Source organism: Gobius niger (genome assembly GCF_951799975.1).
Source record: "Gobius niger genome assembly, chromosome: 20".
NCBI classification, from domain to species: domain Eukaryota; kingdom Metazoa; phylum Chordata; class Actinopteri; order Gobiiformes; family Gobiidae; genus Gobius; species Gobius niger.
In genome coordinates this window covers 12,988,339-13,003,686 of record NC_136871.1, presented here as the reverse complement: position 1 = coordinate 13,003,686, position 15,348 = coordinate 12,988,339, and the positions used below count along the sequence as shown (strand labels likewise).

The 15,348-nt window shown below is 40.6% G+C and overlaps 2 protein-coding genes across 2 annotated transcripts; both read right to left on the bottom strand.

Moving 5' to 3' along the window:
• Positions 1-772: 772 nt before the first annotated feature.
• Positions 773-1,327, bottom strand: LOC306979511 (uncharacterized protein; the record flags this gene model as incomplete). The annotated part of the gene is made up of 3 exons (XM_079578469.1): positions 1,199-1,327; positions 956-1,133; positions 773-882 (listed from the first exon to the last, which is right to left on the bottom strand). The coding sequence occupies exons 1-3, from the start codon at positions 1,280-1,282 to the stop codon at positions 773-775; spliced, it is 372 nt and encodes a 123-aa protein (XP_079434595.1). The 5' UTR covers positions 1,283-1,327.
• Positions 1,328-4,525: 3,198 nt separating this feature from the next.
• mtmr14 (myotubularin related protein 14) lies at positions 4,526-14,542 on the bottom strand. The gene is made up of 19 exons (XM_079578697.1): positions 13,845-14,542; positions 13,084-13,229; positions 12,713-12,821; positions 11,335-11,410; positions 10,303-10,363; positions 9,330-9,452; positions 9,153-9,226; positions 8,564-8,634; positions 8,414-8,488; positions 7,933-7,999; positions 7,762-7,847; positions 7,579-7,655; positions 6,864-6,900; positions 6,608-6,678; positions 6,408-6,466; positions 6,108-6,252; positions 5,845-6,009; positions 5,569-5,775; positions 4,526-5,436 (listed from the first exon to the last, which is right to left on the bottom strand). Exons 1-19 carry the CDS (start codon positions 13,944-13,946, stop codon positions 5,256-5,258), a joined length of 1,932 nt encoding a protein of 643 aa, XP_079434823.1. The 5' UTR covers positions 13,947-14,542; the 3' UTR covers positions 4,526-5,255.
• Between the last annotated feature and the right edge of the window lie 806 nt (positions 14,543-15,348).

Genomic DNA, 15,348 nt, shown 5'->3' with positions numbered 1-15,348 from the left:
GCAGCAAAACGATTTGCCTTTTTTAATCATAATTCAAGGCACCAACCTGCACCCTAAAATTTCACAAATAAACAATATGCAGTATCTATTTTCTAAACATTTCAAAGTGATAAAATAACTAGTGAATATTTGTTGAACCTTTAGGAATCATTACCTGGCCAGCATTCCTTTGGATAAGAGGCCCAGACTATTGTGAGAGAATCAGACTATGGATGCCTCAATATTTGAAGTGTGGTATTGTGGGCTTATTTTAGCTTAATCTTTCAAAAAACGTGGTGTTGACAAAAGAGTAAGAGTCTCTCGCATGCTGCTGTGCCTACAAAGAATTATAAAGAATTACAAAGAATAATAAATTGATATGTGAAGTGTAAATACATCAATATAAATTAGATATTGGGAGGAGTAGTTGTAATTACACATACTTGATTTTGGCTACACTCTTGCATCATCCCCAACCAAAGGCCTGTGAAGACAGCGAGGGGACAGGGGGTTTTCCGTGGACATTCTGAATGTAGTTGCCCAGATGTCCACTCAGCCACAGCCTTTGATGGTGACCAGTAGAGATGATTCATAGATGGTTCACAATGCTTTTCTTCCACCTCGTCATTTCCTCCGTTCACCTTTTCTGGCCCAGCGCATCATTTTTTCCAATCTCTGGGACACAAAACACAAACCCCTCCTTCTCCATGCGCACGCTGTTTCCAACCACATTGCTCTAATAAGACAAAAAAATAAGAATATGAGTTCTATCATAATGCACAGTTATCCCAAATTACATAGTTACATTTTTATTGTAATGTTTTACCTGGACTAGCTGGATGTCAATGACTTTGTTACTCGTTAGATTCATCATGGTGTAGCTGCCATACTTGGCTGAATGTCCTACATGAATGCAAGTTATACATTAGCTGACTTTTATTAATACTTCAGATAAATGTTTATGAAATGTATTTACCAGGTGAATCTGCCCGCATGTCCCCGCCCAGTGTAACAGAGCCGCTTTCAAGAGCCTCCCTGATGAGGTCATCCTGCTCCAGCTTCCACTGCCAGTTGACCGTAGGGATGAGGAGCTTTGCCTGATGCCTATAGAAGCACTGCTCTGACAGTCCCTGAATATTGAAGGCCCCCAAGAACTATAAAATTAAAACATCTGTTATCATCGGATAATATATGGAAAAATAAAATGTTTTTGTAGTACCTTTGAAATCTGGCTAAAGGATGAGCCGGTGAACAGCACAGCAGCACAGAGCTGTAGGTTTCCAGCTGGGACGTTGTTCACCATGGGCTGACTGGACCACTGACTGGAGAACTCACAGCGAGGACACTGTTGAGTGACCCAGACAGGACATCGCCTAAACAGCTCCAGCAGTTGGTCCTCAAGAACAATATGTTCTTTGTCCTTGTGTGGAGGGACTTCAGCAGGAATGCTATATAAAATAAAGGATATTTCATCCCTCAAAAAACCAGGACGCTGTATATATTTTTTCAATTAAAACTCTAGATTTCCTTTGTACCTTGAACAGTTCACAGTGCTGGCGCTGTCATCTATGTGGAAGCTGGGCTCAGACGATGACACCTCACACCTTCTCCTTTTTAAAGGTGTAGAGGCTGCTCTGGGACTGTCAGGAAGAGGGATTTCCATCAGGTCCCCTGTCCCACAACCGACGCTTGTGTAAGCGGTCCGGGCTTGAGTAGCTGTACAAAACACAAACAAAATAAACACGTTTAAAATGGCAGTAATTACACAACTTGTGTCTAACTACAGTATATAAAAAAACAAAAGTGTAGACTGTTTTATACATAAAATGACAGTACTGTATAAAGGATAAATAGATTTCACCTTTGCGTCGCCTGCTCGGCTTCACATTGGCCTGGACACTTGCATGCCTTGTAATGACTGGATCAGTCTGGACATTTCTCTCTGCTCACTTTTGGCTGAAAACATAACAATAAATAATATTTATAAAGTGCACACACACGTGACATGCAAACACATTGTTTGTATTGATGATTTATAGGAATACAACCTACGATATACTTTAGAATATGCCACCCTATAGCAGATAAAACAAATATTTGTATCAGGTTAATTCTGGCTACAGTCGGCTTCTAAAAACTTCCAAATGGTTTGGCATTTTGAAAAGCTGCGTCCAAATAGGTGTAAACTTTGGTTCACTTCAGAAAACTTGTCAACATGAACATAATTATCAGAATTTATCCTACTTTGTGAACCTGTTCAACAACAATGGCAATAACAACTATACTGATTCTGAAAGCACGTAAGAACAGCTCATATCTGTGACCACAATGACCACACGGTCCACCTGGAGAGGTCAGCCCTCTCCTCACTGACCACACGGTCCACCTGGAGTGGTCAGCCCTCTCCTCACTGACCACACGGTCCACCTGGAGTGGTCAGCCCTCTCCTCACTGACCACACGGTCCACCTGGAGTGGTCAGCCCTCTCCTCACTGACCACATGGTCCACCTGGAGTGGTCAGCCCTCTCCTCACTGACCACACGGTCCACCTGGAGTGGTCAGCCCTCTCCTCACTGACCGCAATCGAGCATCAAACGGGAGCAGAGCGCGCATGGAGCCGGTCAGTTTAGCCTCAGACACACAGTACGTTCTAGCTATACGTTAGCTTTACAGGCTAGCTATACGTTAGCTTTACAGGCTAGCTTGTAGCTACTGTCAAAAGCTGCAGTCATATCAAACTTAGATTAGTTTGGTGCTCAGACTCGTGCACATTTGCGCACAGTGTTGGCGTAACTTTGCAGACGGATGCATTAGCAGGCTGCCCCGGGCAGAGTAGACGCGCTTATAACCGGTGGCTGCTGTTCCTCAGCCACAGTGAGCGAGTGCGGGACACGTCGCCTGGAGCTGACGCTGCAGAGTCTATTTACACGTCATATTTTTTCAACATATCTACACGACTCATGTGATTGGTGTTATCAGAGGCCAAAACGGCGAATTTGTTTGAGACACTACAATAACGATCTATTCTGACGTGCACATCAAAATTCTATATACTGTACATGACTCAATCTGTGAGCAAAGTAGCTACTACTGACAGAAATGACCGGGACAGAGTGAACCAAGTGCCTCTTTTTACAGCAGCTACAATCAATGCAATTATTACCAAATCCAAAATGGGTAAATCATTATTTTTCTCACTCACCTCACATTGTTGGCGGGGCAGCAGAGTCGGTGGGGACGGCCTCGCTCTTCAAACGGAGAAGACTAGCATAGCCCAGTTCAACCTCGGTGAAGTTGGCGAAGGAATCAGCACGTAAAATGGTCTTTGCAAACTCCAGCCCCACTACGCTACACTTCCTCCCCATCCTAACACAGTACAATTAACAACTAACAATTAAATTATACACGATAGACCACTAAAAGCAATACTAACAAACGCCCTAAGCTAAACTGAGCAAACTAATCTAACAATAAAAGCAACTAGTGACTACAACTACAATATTCAACAACAAACACTACTAAAACTATACACTTATTTATAATAAAAAAAGCTATCCTAATAAAATCTACCTAAATGCTATGATAACTAATCGCAAACCTGACAATCGAGGAAAATATTCTCTCGTTATTCCAACTCCAACTCGCTGTGGGGGCGTGAGCGAGACTGAGCCTTTTTATACCCCAGAGCGGCAGAGCCCGTGACATCATCTCTCGCCTCCTGACATCATCTCTCTCCCCTCCGCTAATTGGGTGCCGAATTCAAAAAATCAAATGCAGTACAGACAGTTCGCTGCAGATGGCGCCACACAGACGGTTTGGGACACAAAGACAGGATTTCAACAAATTTGCACTAAATTGTTAAAATAGTGACATATACACGTAGACAACACTATAAGATACCCATTTATACAACTTAGCTAGAAAAAAAAGTTGATTTGGGGGTTAGTTGTTCTTTAAGTGGTTAGGGATACTTAACAAGGTTACTATACATTTAGTCCATATCGTGATAATATCATTATTCCAAGCTTCAAGAGCTGAAATATTCGTGTGTGCAAGTGCAAAACTTTTTTCATCACGAGCTACATAATGTCTTCCAAATCATATATACAAAACTTCAACCACAAACTTAAAAATATGTGAAAACAGCATTAACTCAGACTTTATAGTTATGACACTTTGGTTAGGATTTTTTTTTCTTTTTAATGTTGATGAATTAAACAATTTCATATGTACTTGTTGCCTCTGTAATAAATTCCTACAGTAAGTTTCCAAGACCACTGGCTATTCTGTTTAAAAGCAATAACATGATACAGGCTTGGCACAAAACAAAAACAGTTTGAAGGCACAAAAGTTCCTGAGGTATGTCGCACAAGAACCTATTTGGCAAACAAAACATCTCTTTGAAACAGAAAATTGAAAAGATGAGCAAGTGACTACACCAGACCTGCTGTAGGTACACAATTTATAATGTATTTCTCCTGGAGCTTACTCTTTGAGAAGTGATCATTGTTGTTCTGGATGTTAGACCAAAGCCTGGACTCTCACCTACGTCCGTCCTACTAGTAATATTTCCAACAACTAACCAAATTACAAGACACAACTCTTGACTTAAACAAGGTTGAGAAACTAAAACTTATTTGATAAAACAGTTTGTCCCACTACCTTCACGGTCAAGAGACATTCATGCTGAGGTGAAAAGTGAGTCTCATTTGTTCAATGAGTCGTGAAAGCAAAAGTCAGTCTGGGTGGATATCGATCTAGTGGTCATCGCCTGTGCAAGCTCAGACTGTAAAGTTTCACACTTAAGTGATAAAATGGTATTTTATTACAGAAAATTAAAATTTACCTCAAACCAACAATTAACAGTTGAACACGATAAAATAAGTTTTAAAAGAGCTTTGTTCACAGAGGCAGAAACCGGCTTTCAAATCAAACTGATATTGCATCTAAAATACTTTACTCTGTTATTATTGCTCAAGTGCTTTAATCAGCTCGATTTCCTCATGCGAACGTGGAAGAGCAACAAAATTCTAACTAAAATTCTGGAGGATGGTCATAAATAATGATCTCATGCATCTGCCTTTTAGCACCAAAGAGCTTTCCTTCCTTCCTGTCCCTTTGACCAAGAAATCCCTTTGTAAATCCAGAAATGGTTCACGACAAAATAAAATTATAAACTGGAAATGAAGGCTTTGTTTCCACAACAGAGCAGCGGGAGACTTAGTTTGGCCGAGCCTGACTGACAGGAGTAACAGAAGGCAGGAGAACTGGAGATTTAGACAATGGCATTGTGTCCTCTGAGACCAACACCACGAGCAAACTGCTCCAGCAGGCCTGAGATAGCAGCTGAGGGACTGGGAGTGGAGGACTTAAGACCCACTGTGGAGCTGTAAGCCGCCAGGAAGATCTCCCGCACGGATTCTAGACGGGTCTGGCGCTCTGGAGGCAAGGGACACCTGCAGACACAGTCAGCACGTTCCAATTATCCATATTTTATACATTATTCATAGTTTTAGCTGCAAAATGAGAAACATCATCGACTACAGTATTTTAGACGTGATTGTTAATGTTAAGAGACAGTCACTCACATGCGCCCACTAGAGGCGTCCTCCTGAAAACTGAAGGGCAGAGGGGAGTCGTAGACGGGAGCTACAGCAGATGAGGTGGAGGAGACTGATGCTGTGGGTACAGGAAAGTGTGCGTGGTCATGAATGCTGCCACACCCTGAGACGATCTGCCAGCTTCCATACTCTGTAGAGACAGATGAGGCCGAGCGCGGGTGGTCTACCCTTAATCTAAAGCGGACACAAGTTCAGACAGGATTTAGGATGTTAAATAAAGCTTTTGGTTGATATTTGACACACCTTGTCCCAGGAACAGCTAGAGGGCTGCTGCCGGTGTGTGTGAGCCCGTGGTCTGATTGGTTGGAGGAGGAGGAGCTGGAGGACCTGGCCTCGCTCAGCGGATGAAGCGCGCTCTCTTCCAGTCTGTTCCACACGATCTGAGGGGAGGGTGATGGGCCTTTCCTCCTGAGGACACAAACATCATTCTATATTATTACACCATTAGGATATGATTCATTTTAGACACAAGGTTAGAATGTATATAAGTATCAAAGTGAATTTACAGCGGTGCAGCCCAGCAGGCCTGAGCAGGCTGGTTCATAAACAGGTCATTGTTGTCACTAGTGACACTGGAAGGTCCTCCAAGCTCCTCAGTGATCAGAGAGAACTCGCTACTCAGACTAGAAACACTGCCACGATCTCTGGAATCTGGAACACAGACAGCGGCTCCCTTTTAATACCGTGGAAAGAAAGACTGTCTGACAACAAGGCATTTTGAACAGAGTAATTCCTGAGACATAAAAATCCCACAATAAGAAAGTATTATACAAACTTTGATCACATTACTTTACTTAACAACTTACTTAGCTGACAGAGGTCGTCTTCAGTGAAGTCATTATCTCTGAGATGTGAGTTCTTTCTTCTGAGAAGAGAAAGACGAAAAAATGTGACTTCTCACATGCTTTAGAAATGATTCACTATTAATTTATTTCAAAGACAGTTGACTTTCACACCACTGATGCAGCTGATGTACAGAAAGCGTAATGTAAGGTACAATACACACCTCGGTTTCTTAACAGCAGAGAACTTCTCTGAGACGATGTGCTTCAAAAAATTGAAGCAGAAAAAGAATATCTAGAGATAAAGAGTAAATTATAGATTAGATTAAACAAGATCATGGACAAAAAGTCACATTACAAAGCGCTCAGGAAGTTTTTGTCAAATTACTGCTTTGTGACAGGGAGAAAAAAAATATGGGAGAAATGAAAAACTAAGGCACTCCTGCAAGAAAATGAGGAGAGCAAAGTGCAGGTACTGACCTCTTCTCCCTTGGAGAGTCGATCAGGCAGCATGTGACTGCAGAGAGGAACAGAAGTAGATCAAGAATCTGTACATCTTTCATGAAAACAAATGTGTGCTGCACTAGGGCTGGGCGATATATCGATATTTAAGATATATCGATATATTTTTAAATGAGATATTGAATTAGACCATATCGTGTATATCGGGATATTTCAAATTCAGATAAGTTATTAAGCTTATCTGAATAAGCTCATAAAGAAAGAGTTAATTTTTCTTTATGTTAAAGCTAAAAAAAGGATCTTAAACTGAGCACTTTATTTAGTTATCTCTTTAGTTATCTCTTTAGCTATCTCTCGCGATCATAAGCCTCTTGCTTCAATGTGTATTTGTAAACTAAACTTTATATATAAATGCTGCCCTCGGATAAAGTAGCCTATAAAACAAAATAGGTCAATCTTTTTCTAAGATATTTTTTTAATTAAACGTGCACCTTATGGAGCTTTGTTATACAGTCTTTATGTTTACATTTTATAGTGAGTTTTCAATAAAACTACTCGTATTTGGCTTACACTTTGACTTAACATTTCATTTCACAGCTCTCACTTTGCAGAAAAAGTATCGTATATCGATATTGAACCAAAATATATCAGGATTTGACTTTTGGTCCGTATCGCCCAGCCCGACGCTGAACTAGAACATATAACACAATATAAAAACAGAGGTGGTGTGTACCCAAATAGGAACCAGTCGTAAGCGATGGTTAGGAACAGAATCTCTGCTGGCTCTAGACTGGCGTGCACTACCCCATCCTGCAGAAAACAGAACACATGCTTAGACATAACAAGGCTGCTGCTGTATCAATGTCCATGTTCAATCCTAACGTATGTCTGGTTGATAAAACAGAGGAGAGCTTACAGCCCACAGGGACAGTCGCAGAAGAGAGACAAACAGAGGCGTCCTGTCCCAACCCGATATGCAGTGCACCAGCAGCCCACTCTCATCTGAAGCAAGAGGAAGACTGTCAATTCTGTTTCGTGAAGTTGTTTAATCATGTCAAGCTTTTGAATAAATATATAATTCACCTACCATCACTGTTAATGAGGTGGAGAAGCAGCTTCAGGTAGTTCTGAGTCTGTTCCACCAAGTCCCACGACTATCCCACACAGAATAAAGACAAATATTAGAAAATCAGTTACTGTACAATACCTAATACAGCTTTACCGACCAATAATAGCCAGACTTCTTCAAATACTTTGGCATCTAAAGCATTGGCCTTCTGGTTTTTAACTTGTGTTCAACAGAGTGTTTTCCAATGTTGACAAGGGTTCTTAACGTGTCATCTGTACTTGGTTGTCTTAGATCTAGTCGGGTGAGGTTTACTTTGCGTCAATCAACAGGCTGCTCTTACACTCACAGAACAATAGAGGCGACCGATGCTGAGAGAAACTCACAGACAAAGCCTCTCAAGGTCCTCAACACTAAAACAATCCAGTACAGATGACGGACAAAGAACATTTCTCTATAATGTATGAGAGGCAGACACGTTCACGGGTGACGAGTGACTGACCTGGTACTGGCTCCAGTCAATGCTGAGGTTCTGAGTGAAGGATGTTGGGATTGTCAAAGGAGCATCCACATAGTCCTGTCACAGAGGACCCAAAATGTGGTTAGCAAAAGCGGAGGATGTACAGACCCTGCGTAATGAAGAAAGGCCCACCTGATTCCAGTTAAAAACCAGACCTTCTGCCGTGTAGTCTCTGTCTTTGTAATCCTTAAAGAACTCGCAACCTAGAAAATAAACAATGGCCGGGTGATAACCTCACATAATCTCAAAATAAATGAGAATGTGAGAAAAGTGGCCTGTATAAAAGGTAATGGAGGAAAGCAGTCCTTTGGGCTCCGTTAGTATTGATTTAATCCATAGGCCTTAGGTTAAAAATAAAAATAAAGTTTAAAGGCACTACGGAGGCCAACCAGCTTCAGCATGTGGCGACCACTGACCATATAACACACAATTTTTAAACTTTCTAAACTTAAAATTTGTAGAAGCAATAAGCATCTTGTGGTATTTTCATGCATTTGGTAATTTCCTTCATGTAGTAGTTAACACAAACATATAACAATCTGTTGTGCTTTTAAACATAACAGCCCGAAAAGCGTATGAAGGAAAAAAATAAAACGGAAATTTTACTTCCTGAAACCACAGGTAGTCGGAACTATAATTAGATAATTATGACGGGAAGTTGAACTCACCACCCTGAGGCCATAACCACAGTGTGACACAACAATAGAGAAGCAGAGTTTACCTGGATAAGGCACAGAAAGCAGAGTGAAGTCTGCATAGCGTTGAGCTTTATCCACTTTTTCCGATGATGTCACACTGTAAACGCAAGAGAGGCGACTCGTATTACAAATGCTGCCAAATTTACATGCAATTCCACAGAAAAAAACACAGGGGAAATATAGAGTAGTTGCATTCTTACTTTAGGCCAAATTTAACCTTCTTGTTCTCCACCATCAGGTCACAGATGTAGCGCACTGAAAGATAGCGCAGCAGCTTGATGTCGTGACCACGAACTTTATCGAACAGTTGGGAATCACCGTTCCTGAAAGAAACCGTATAAACAATTTTATTTTCTTTATCAGGCAACACAATAACAGATTCTTAATGACAATGCTGGCCTGAAACAAGTCCAAAAGCTCCTCATATAATTAGAATATCATGAAAAAGTGCTTTGCATGTAATGAGTCTACAGTACATCATATATTAGTTTCACAGTCTAAGTTGAATAACAAAATTAAAAGCAGTTTTTCATGATATTCTAATTATATGACGAGCACTAGTATATAAACTATATAAACTTAGAGCTAAATATGAAATTAGCTAGCCATTTAAAAATGTGTGATGCTAGAGGAGAAGCTCTGGCTCAGTCTCTCCTCCTAAATCGGGCTTAACATGGCCATCCTGCCAGAGCCATTTTTAAAATGCTTCCTTTAGGGAAAAGGTACCGCTCATTCTAATGTGCTACTGACCGCCATTCAAACGGTTTCTTTCCACAGGATGTGGTGACTCTAAACAAAGCATTATTAGTTTCTATGGACTTTTTATTGAGCAGTATTTTACCCTTGTGTTTTTTATGTGGCATTTGTTTGTTTTTATGTCAGGAATTGTCCTTTAATGTGTTGACAGTGCACTTTGAGCACCTTGCACATTTTTCTTCCAATGTGGTTCTGTACTGTAAATCTTTTTCACCCCAAAACATTTCGACAACTGGCCCTAAGGTAACACAAGAAATGCTTTAAAGCCACTGTGTCCAGCTCTTTGCATTGCTCTTTTGCAGACATGGATGCATAGTGAGCTCCTAGGAGGAAACCATTTCGTCATGATTCTGTAGAGCTTAGAAAAATATAACGCAATTCAATAACAGGAGAGAAGTGTGGCCTCATTGTAAACACCTCACTCCGTTGTCATCCTCCAGAACCTCTTCTGGCTCAGTACAGGTGTCGTCAGTGCCTCCTGCAAACAGAAAAGGCAATAGGTTTTGTCCACGTGACATCACAACATTTGACAGAGCCCATAGATACAGACGGCATCTCTGGACTTGCCCATATATGGTCATGTTTGAAAACAGTTAAGAGTGAAAACAATTTGGAGAAAAATCGAAACTTTCCCTAATTATTCAAAAACTACTTTAACAAATGCTGAATTATGAATATAGTTTTCTACTAAATAAAGATGTAAAGACATGGGGAGGAGCAAGGTGGTTCAACAGCCCATAAATACATTTAAAAAAAACAATGCTGACATGAAGCTTTATGTTAGCATCATGCTAATGCTAACGCTAGCTAGTGCGAGCTACAACTGCCATTTATTCCCTTCTACTAAACAATCTGCTGTGAATGAACATCCACATGGACCCGATTTACACTTGACTTTATTTGTATGTGATAAATAAGTTTATATTTCGCCAGAAAATGCTAAAAAGGTGAAAAACTGTGTGATGCCGTCTGTATAGTTTAAGATTGAGGTTGAGGGCAACTGAGAATTCCATCACGGTAACTATGGTAACTTAGTTTTTGGCGAAAATTTTCAGTCATTACGGGGAGAATCCACATGAAACAAAAAACTGTCTCAAAGTTTATTGTCTCCTCTATCAGCAAACTATTGTCCAATTATTATCTCTGAAAGGCGTCCAAAAGTGCTTGTTTTGGTCACTATTAAAGGACTTTTAGACATGTGAATCCAATCACTGTCAGATACTGATGAGGAAAAACATTTGTCAATTTTCGTTTTGGAGATTTCTTACAAAACCTGTATTTCTCCTATAGTGTATTGGTTCCTGCCCTCCACCTGACATTATGACATCATCACATTGTAAATCGTGAATGCCACCTATTAAATACAACAAATTGAAGTAAATGAGAAAAAAACTATAGTATACTCTACTTATTGACATGTAATTGAGAGAAATTTTTTGGGGGAGTTACCTGAGAAGATGTAGTTGTAGCCTGTGCGACCGTAGAGCTCCCCCCAGCCGGCCAATGTGGACGACCGGCAAATATGCTGCAAAACAAAATACGATTAGTGGATTCAAAAAGCCCAAAGAACGCATAGGAAGGAATATTGAAGCTGCGAGTTCCTCTTTGAAAGTTATTTAAAAACAGTATGACACATCCAACAACAGTGCTTTGTATACCCAAGGCAGAGACACATGTGAAGTGCATGACGACTATTGTTGCAGCCTGTTGACCAAATACATAAAAAGCTAAAAAGTACTTCTGTTCAGCTGAACTTGTTTAAATAAGCTGGTAACAATGAAACGTCTCACATCCTTTTTTTGTGTGGCTATTTATACATCAACAAGTGGGTCTACGGCAAAGACTTCAACTCTCTAGTGCAGTAGTATTTGGATCAAGTAGACTTTAGATTAAGATCAAATCAGGATTAAAGCGGGTCCAAAACTGACCTAAATTGGACTGTTGAACTTGAACACGTCCCCAGAAAAAAATCCAAACTTAACGGCATTACTAAAGCATGAATGAAAAGTCTAAAAATGTGGCACACACTACATTTTAAAGGAATAGGTCACCATTTTTACATACTGAGATATGTTCTTACCTTAGCTTTGACGAGTTCTTTAGGACCTGTCTGGTCTTCACCCGTGCCTTCAGTCACGTAAAAACAGCGCAGACGGCGTTAGCATTTAGCTTCTCCCTCTCTCCTCTGTAGCTCCAAAACAGGTCAAGATAGAAGCTACCAAGCTCTTCCACGGTTTCCCTATTTAAATATGGTTACGTGAAGTGTTACACTACAAAGTATAATTACACAAAATTAAACAATTTGGATTTTCTAAGCGGATAAAAGGGGGAACTATATTGTAAGGCGTAATAATACCAGGAGTAGTTTGGCATCCGCACAGTAAAGTGAAGATTACTGCGCAGTAAAGAGATTACTGCGTGGATTTCGAACTACTCCTGGTATTATTACGCCTTACAATATAGTTCCCCCTTTTATCCGCTTAGAAAATCCACATTGTTTAATTTTGTGTAATTATACTTTGTAGTGTAACACTTCACGTAACCATATTTAAATAGGGAAAACGTGGAAGAGCTTGGTAGCTTCTATCTTGACCTGTTTTGGAGCTATAGTGGAGAGAGGGAGAGGCTAAATGCTAACGCCGTCTGCGCTGTGTTTACGTGATTGAAGGCACGGGTGAAGACCAGACAGGTCCTATAGAACTCATCAAAGCTAAGGTAAGAACATATCTCAGTATGTAAAAACGGTGGCCAATTCCTTTAAAAACCACCACTCTAGCAATATCGCATCTCTGTTAAATAAACGTGAAAAAGATTGAGGGTTGGGTACCTTTCCATTGTAGAGGATGACAGGACAGACAAACCTCCCTCTACACCGGGCAAGCTTGCTCCTGTTGACCAGGTCCTGAAGCTTACTGATCTGCACAGCACCCTCAGATCTGCAACACACAACACACACAAACTCTTAAGAAAGAAATCAGAAATCTCAGAGAGTTATGCAAAAATATGAAGTAACAGAAAATCTACTGTAGTTGTATTCTTTTTAGTTGTGCCACTGATTGGGACCGAGCACAACTGTGTGAATGAAATATAACCTTTGGTCTTAGTATGGCTAAAGATGAGGACAAACAAACAACACAAGCTAATCGCTAACTAAATGGACTTTGTGATCTTTGTGATCCAGCAGCAGCAGTGGTTTACCTGCTTCTGTCATATTCCAGTTCCTGCTCCAGAAAGACAATTTGCCGTGGGTAGTGGCCGCACACTTCTCCATTCGGGTTGTGGATGATGCTGTACTTGTAGTCCCTGGAGAATAAGTCCAGGGTGCGCCTCTCAATCTCCTCCACCTGACAAAGAACTAATGAGTTATGTTTCCCAAAGGCAGACAAAAGTAAAAGCTTAAACATCAATGATAACGCTTTTATCTTTGCTCTGTGAAACACTCTGTGCATCATTTGGTTGTTGAAAGGTGATATACAAATAAATGTTGATTGGTTTAGATTTTCAGTGATGTTCTTACACATTTTACTTCAGGCTTCAGATTGTATTTGTTTTAGACTATTGAAAGCGGCGTGAAACAAATTCAGCAATCCATAAATATCACAGAGCTCCAGGAGTTGTTGTTAAATTGTTCTGTGGTGATCTTTTTGTTTGGGGAAGAAAAAAGAAACCACTCATCCTGCATCCAAATACTCTATATATATTTTCTAAAAAGTATTTCTTTACAGTGTGTGTGTGTGTGTGTGTGTGTGTGGGGGGGGGGGGGGGGGGTATTTAATATTATTTAATTTTATGTATATTATTTATTATTTGTATTTAGGGGCTGGTTAATTTAAAATCTTTAAACGACTGGGTGTTAATTCATCCCACGAGTTAAGTTTTGGCTGTGATCAGCATCATGACTATAATGTGATGTTTTCTTAGACAGAAAGTGTTGAATGTACTGAAGCCCATCGCCTCACCTGTGGAGTCACCTCCTTTGCCCTGTACTGCGTCTTGGAGAACAAATAGATTAAATCTACTATTTCCTCGCTCTTTCTCAGCGACAGTCCGGAGGCAGCCATGGCTGAGCCCCTACCCACGGCAGTGGCTTGTAACCTGACGTGGCCTCCCTCATACACCGCAGCGCCCTGGCTTTGGGGTCTGGAGGAGCGGCCAGGCCATCCCTTCCCGGCCAACTTCTTCCTGACTGCCCGCTGGAGCGGGCCGGAGCCGCGGTCTCGGCGAGGATTCAGGGCCGTGGCGAATCCTTCAGGCGGCAACAAACTGTACAACCGACGAGTTAGCACGGGGCTAACTGCTCACACGAACCTTTAAATGATGGATTTTCACAGATACATTCGGATGATTTCCCATTTATGTGCAGTTGTTGCATTTAGTCCCGTCGTAGTTTTTATTATCTTGCACTTGTTTCTCAACTCCCGAGCTAACTCAGCTACACCGCGACCTTTCCAGTCTTCATTTATCCTCCTCGCGCGGTCCCTCCGGAGCCTCTCGAGACATCGCAGTGAAGTTATTCCACAAATAAAGAGGTTAAAGTCGTGTGGATGAACACTCACGTCGGTGTCAGATACGAGCACCGATGTTGCAATGTACGATGTTGAACCTGTGTTAGAGGCTAAAGGAAAACACACCGTAAACAGGAAGTGAGTAGAAGGCGGAGTCAGCTTTCCTCCGTCTTCATTGGACACGGTCACGGATGTTTCCTGTGAGGCTCCATTGATGTGAAAACAAACTTTTTATTTCTATGTTCGGTTCATGCCAGTTATATTAATGTTGGTCATATATATCATGCATGTTCATCCAATCGCTTCAGCATTCAAAGTTACTGATGTGGAAAAATTACAAATTAAATATTAAATATATGGATAGCGGTGCTTGTTGGCTCCAAATATCTTCAACGCTCTACTTTTCCCACATTATGAAATATTTCTGCTGACTAAAATTGGACTAAAACTAAATTTGAAGTTTTTCGTGAGACTAAAACTATGACTAAAGTGTCCAGATATTTTAGTCGACAAAAATAAGACTACATAAAAATGAAAAGGAGAGACTGAAATCATCCAAACTTCTATTGACAGACTGAAAGAGCCTCATATCGTGTAAATTCACAGCCAAAGGAACAGCTCTGAGCTTTGTTCATGTGGAGCAGCTCCATGAAGCAGAGGACCAAGATTAAACATGATAATGAATATCATAAATGCAAAGTCGACTAAATTTGTCTTCAATTTAGTCGACTAAATTTACTTGCAATTTTAGTCGACTAAAACGAGACTAAAATAGATTTTTTTTTTTGACTGAATCTCGACTAAATTGAATTACAAGATCGAGACTGAAACTAAATTAAAATATGTTGTCAAAATTAACACTGATTTAGAAAGCATTTATGAGTTAGAAAATATATTTGTAATTTCTAAACAGTAACAGTGGAATTTTGTGTAAATCTCGGCCAATAAAGAGTTTAAA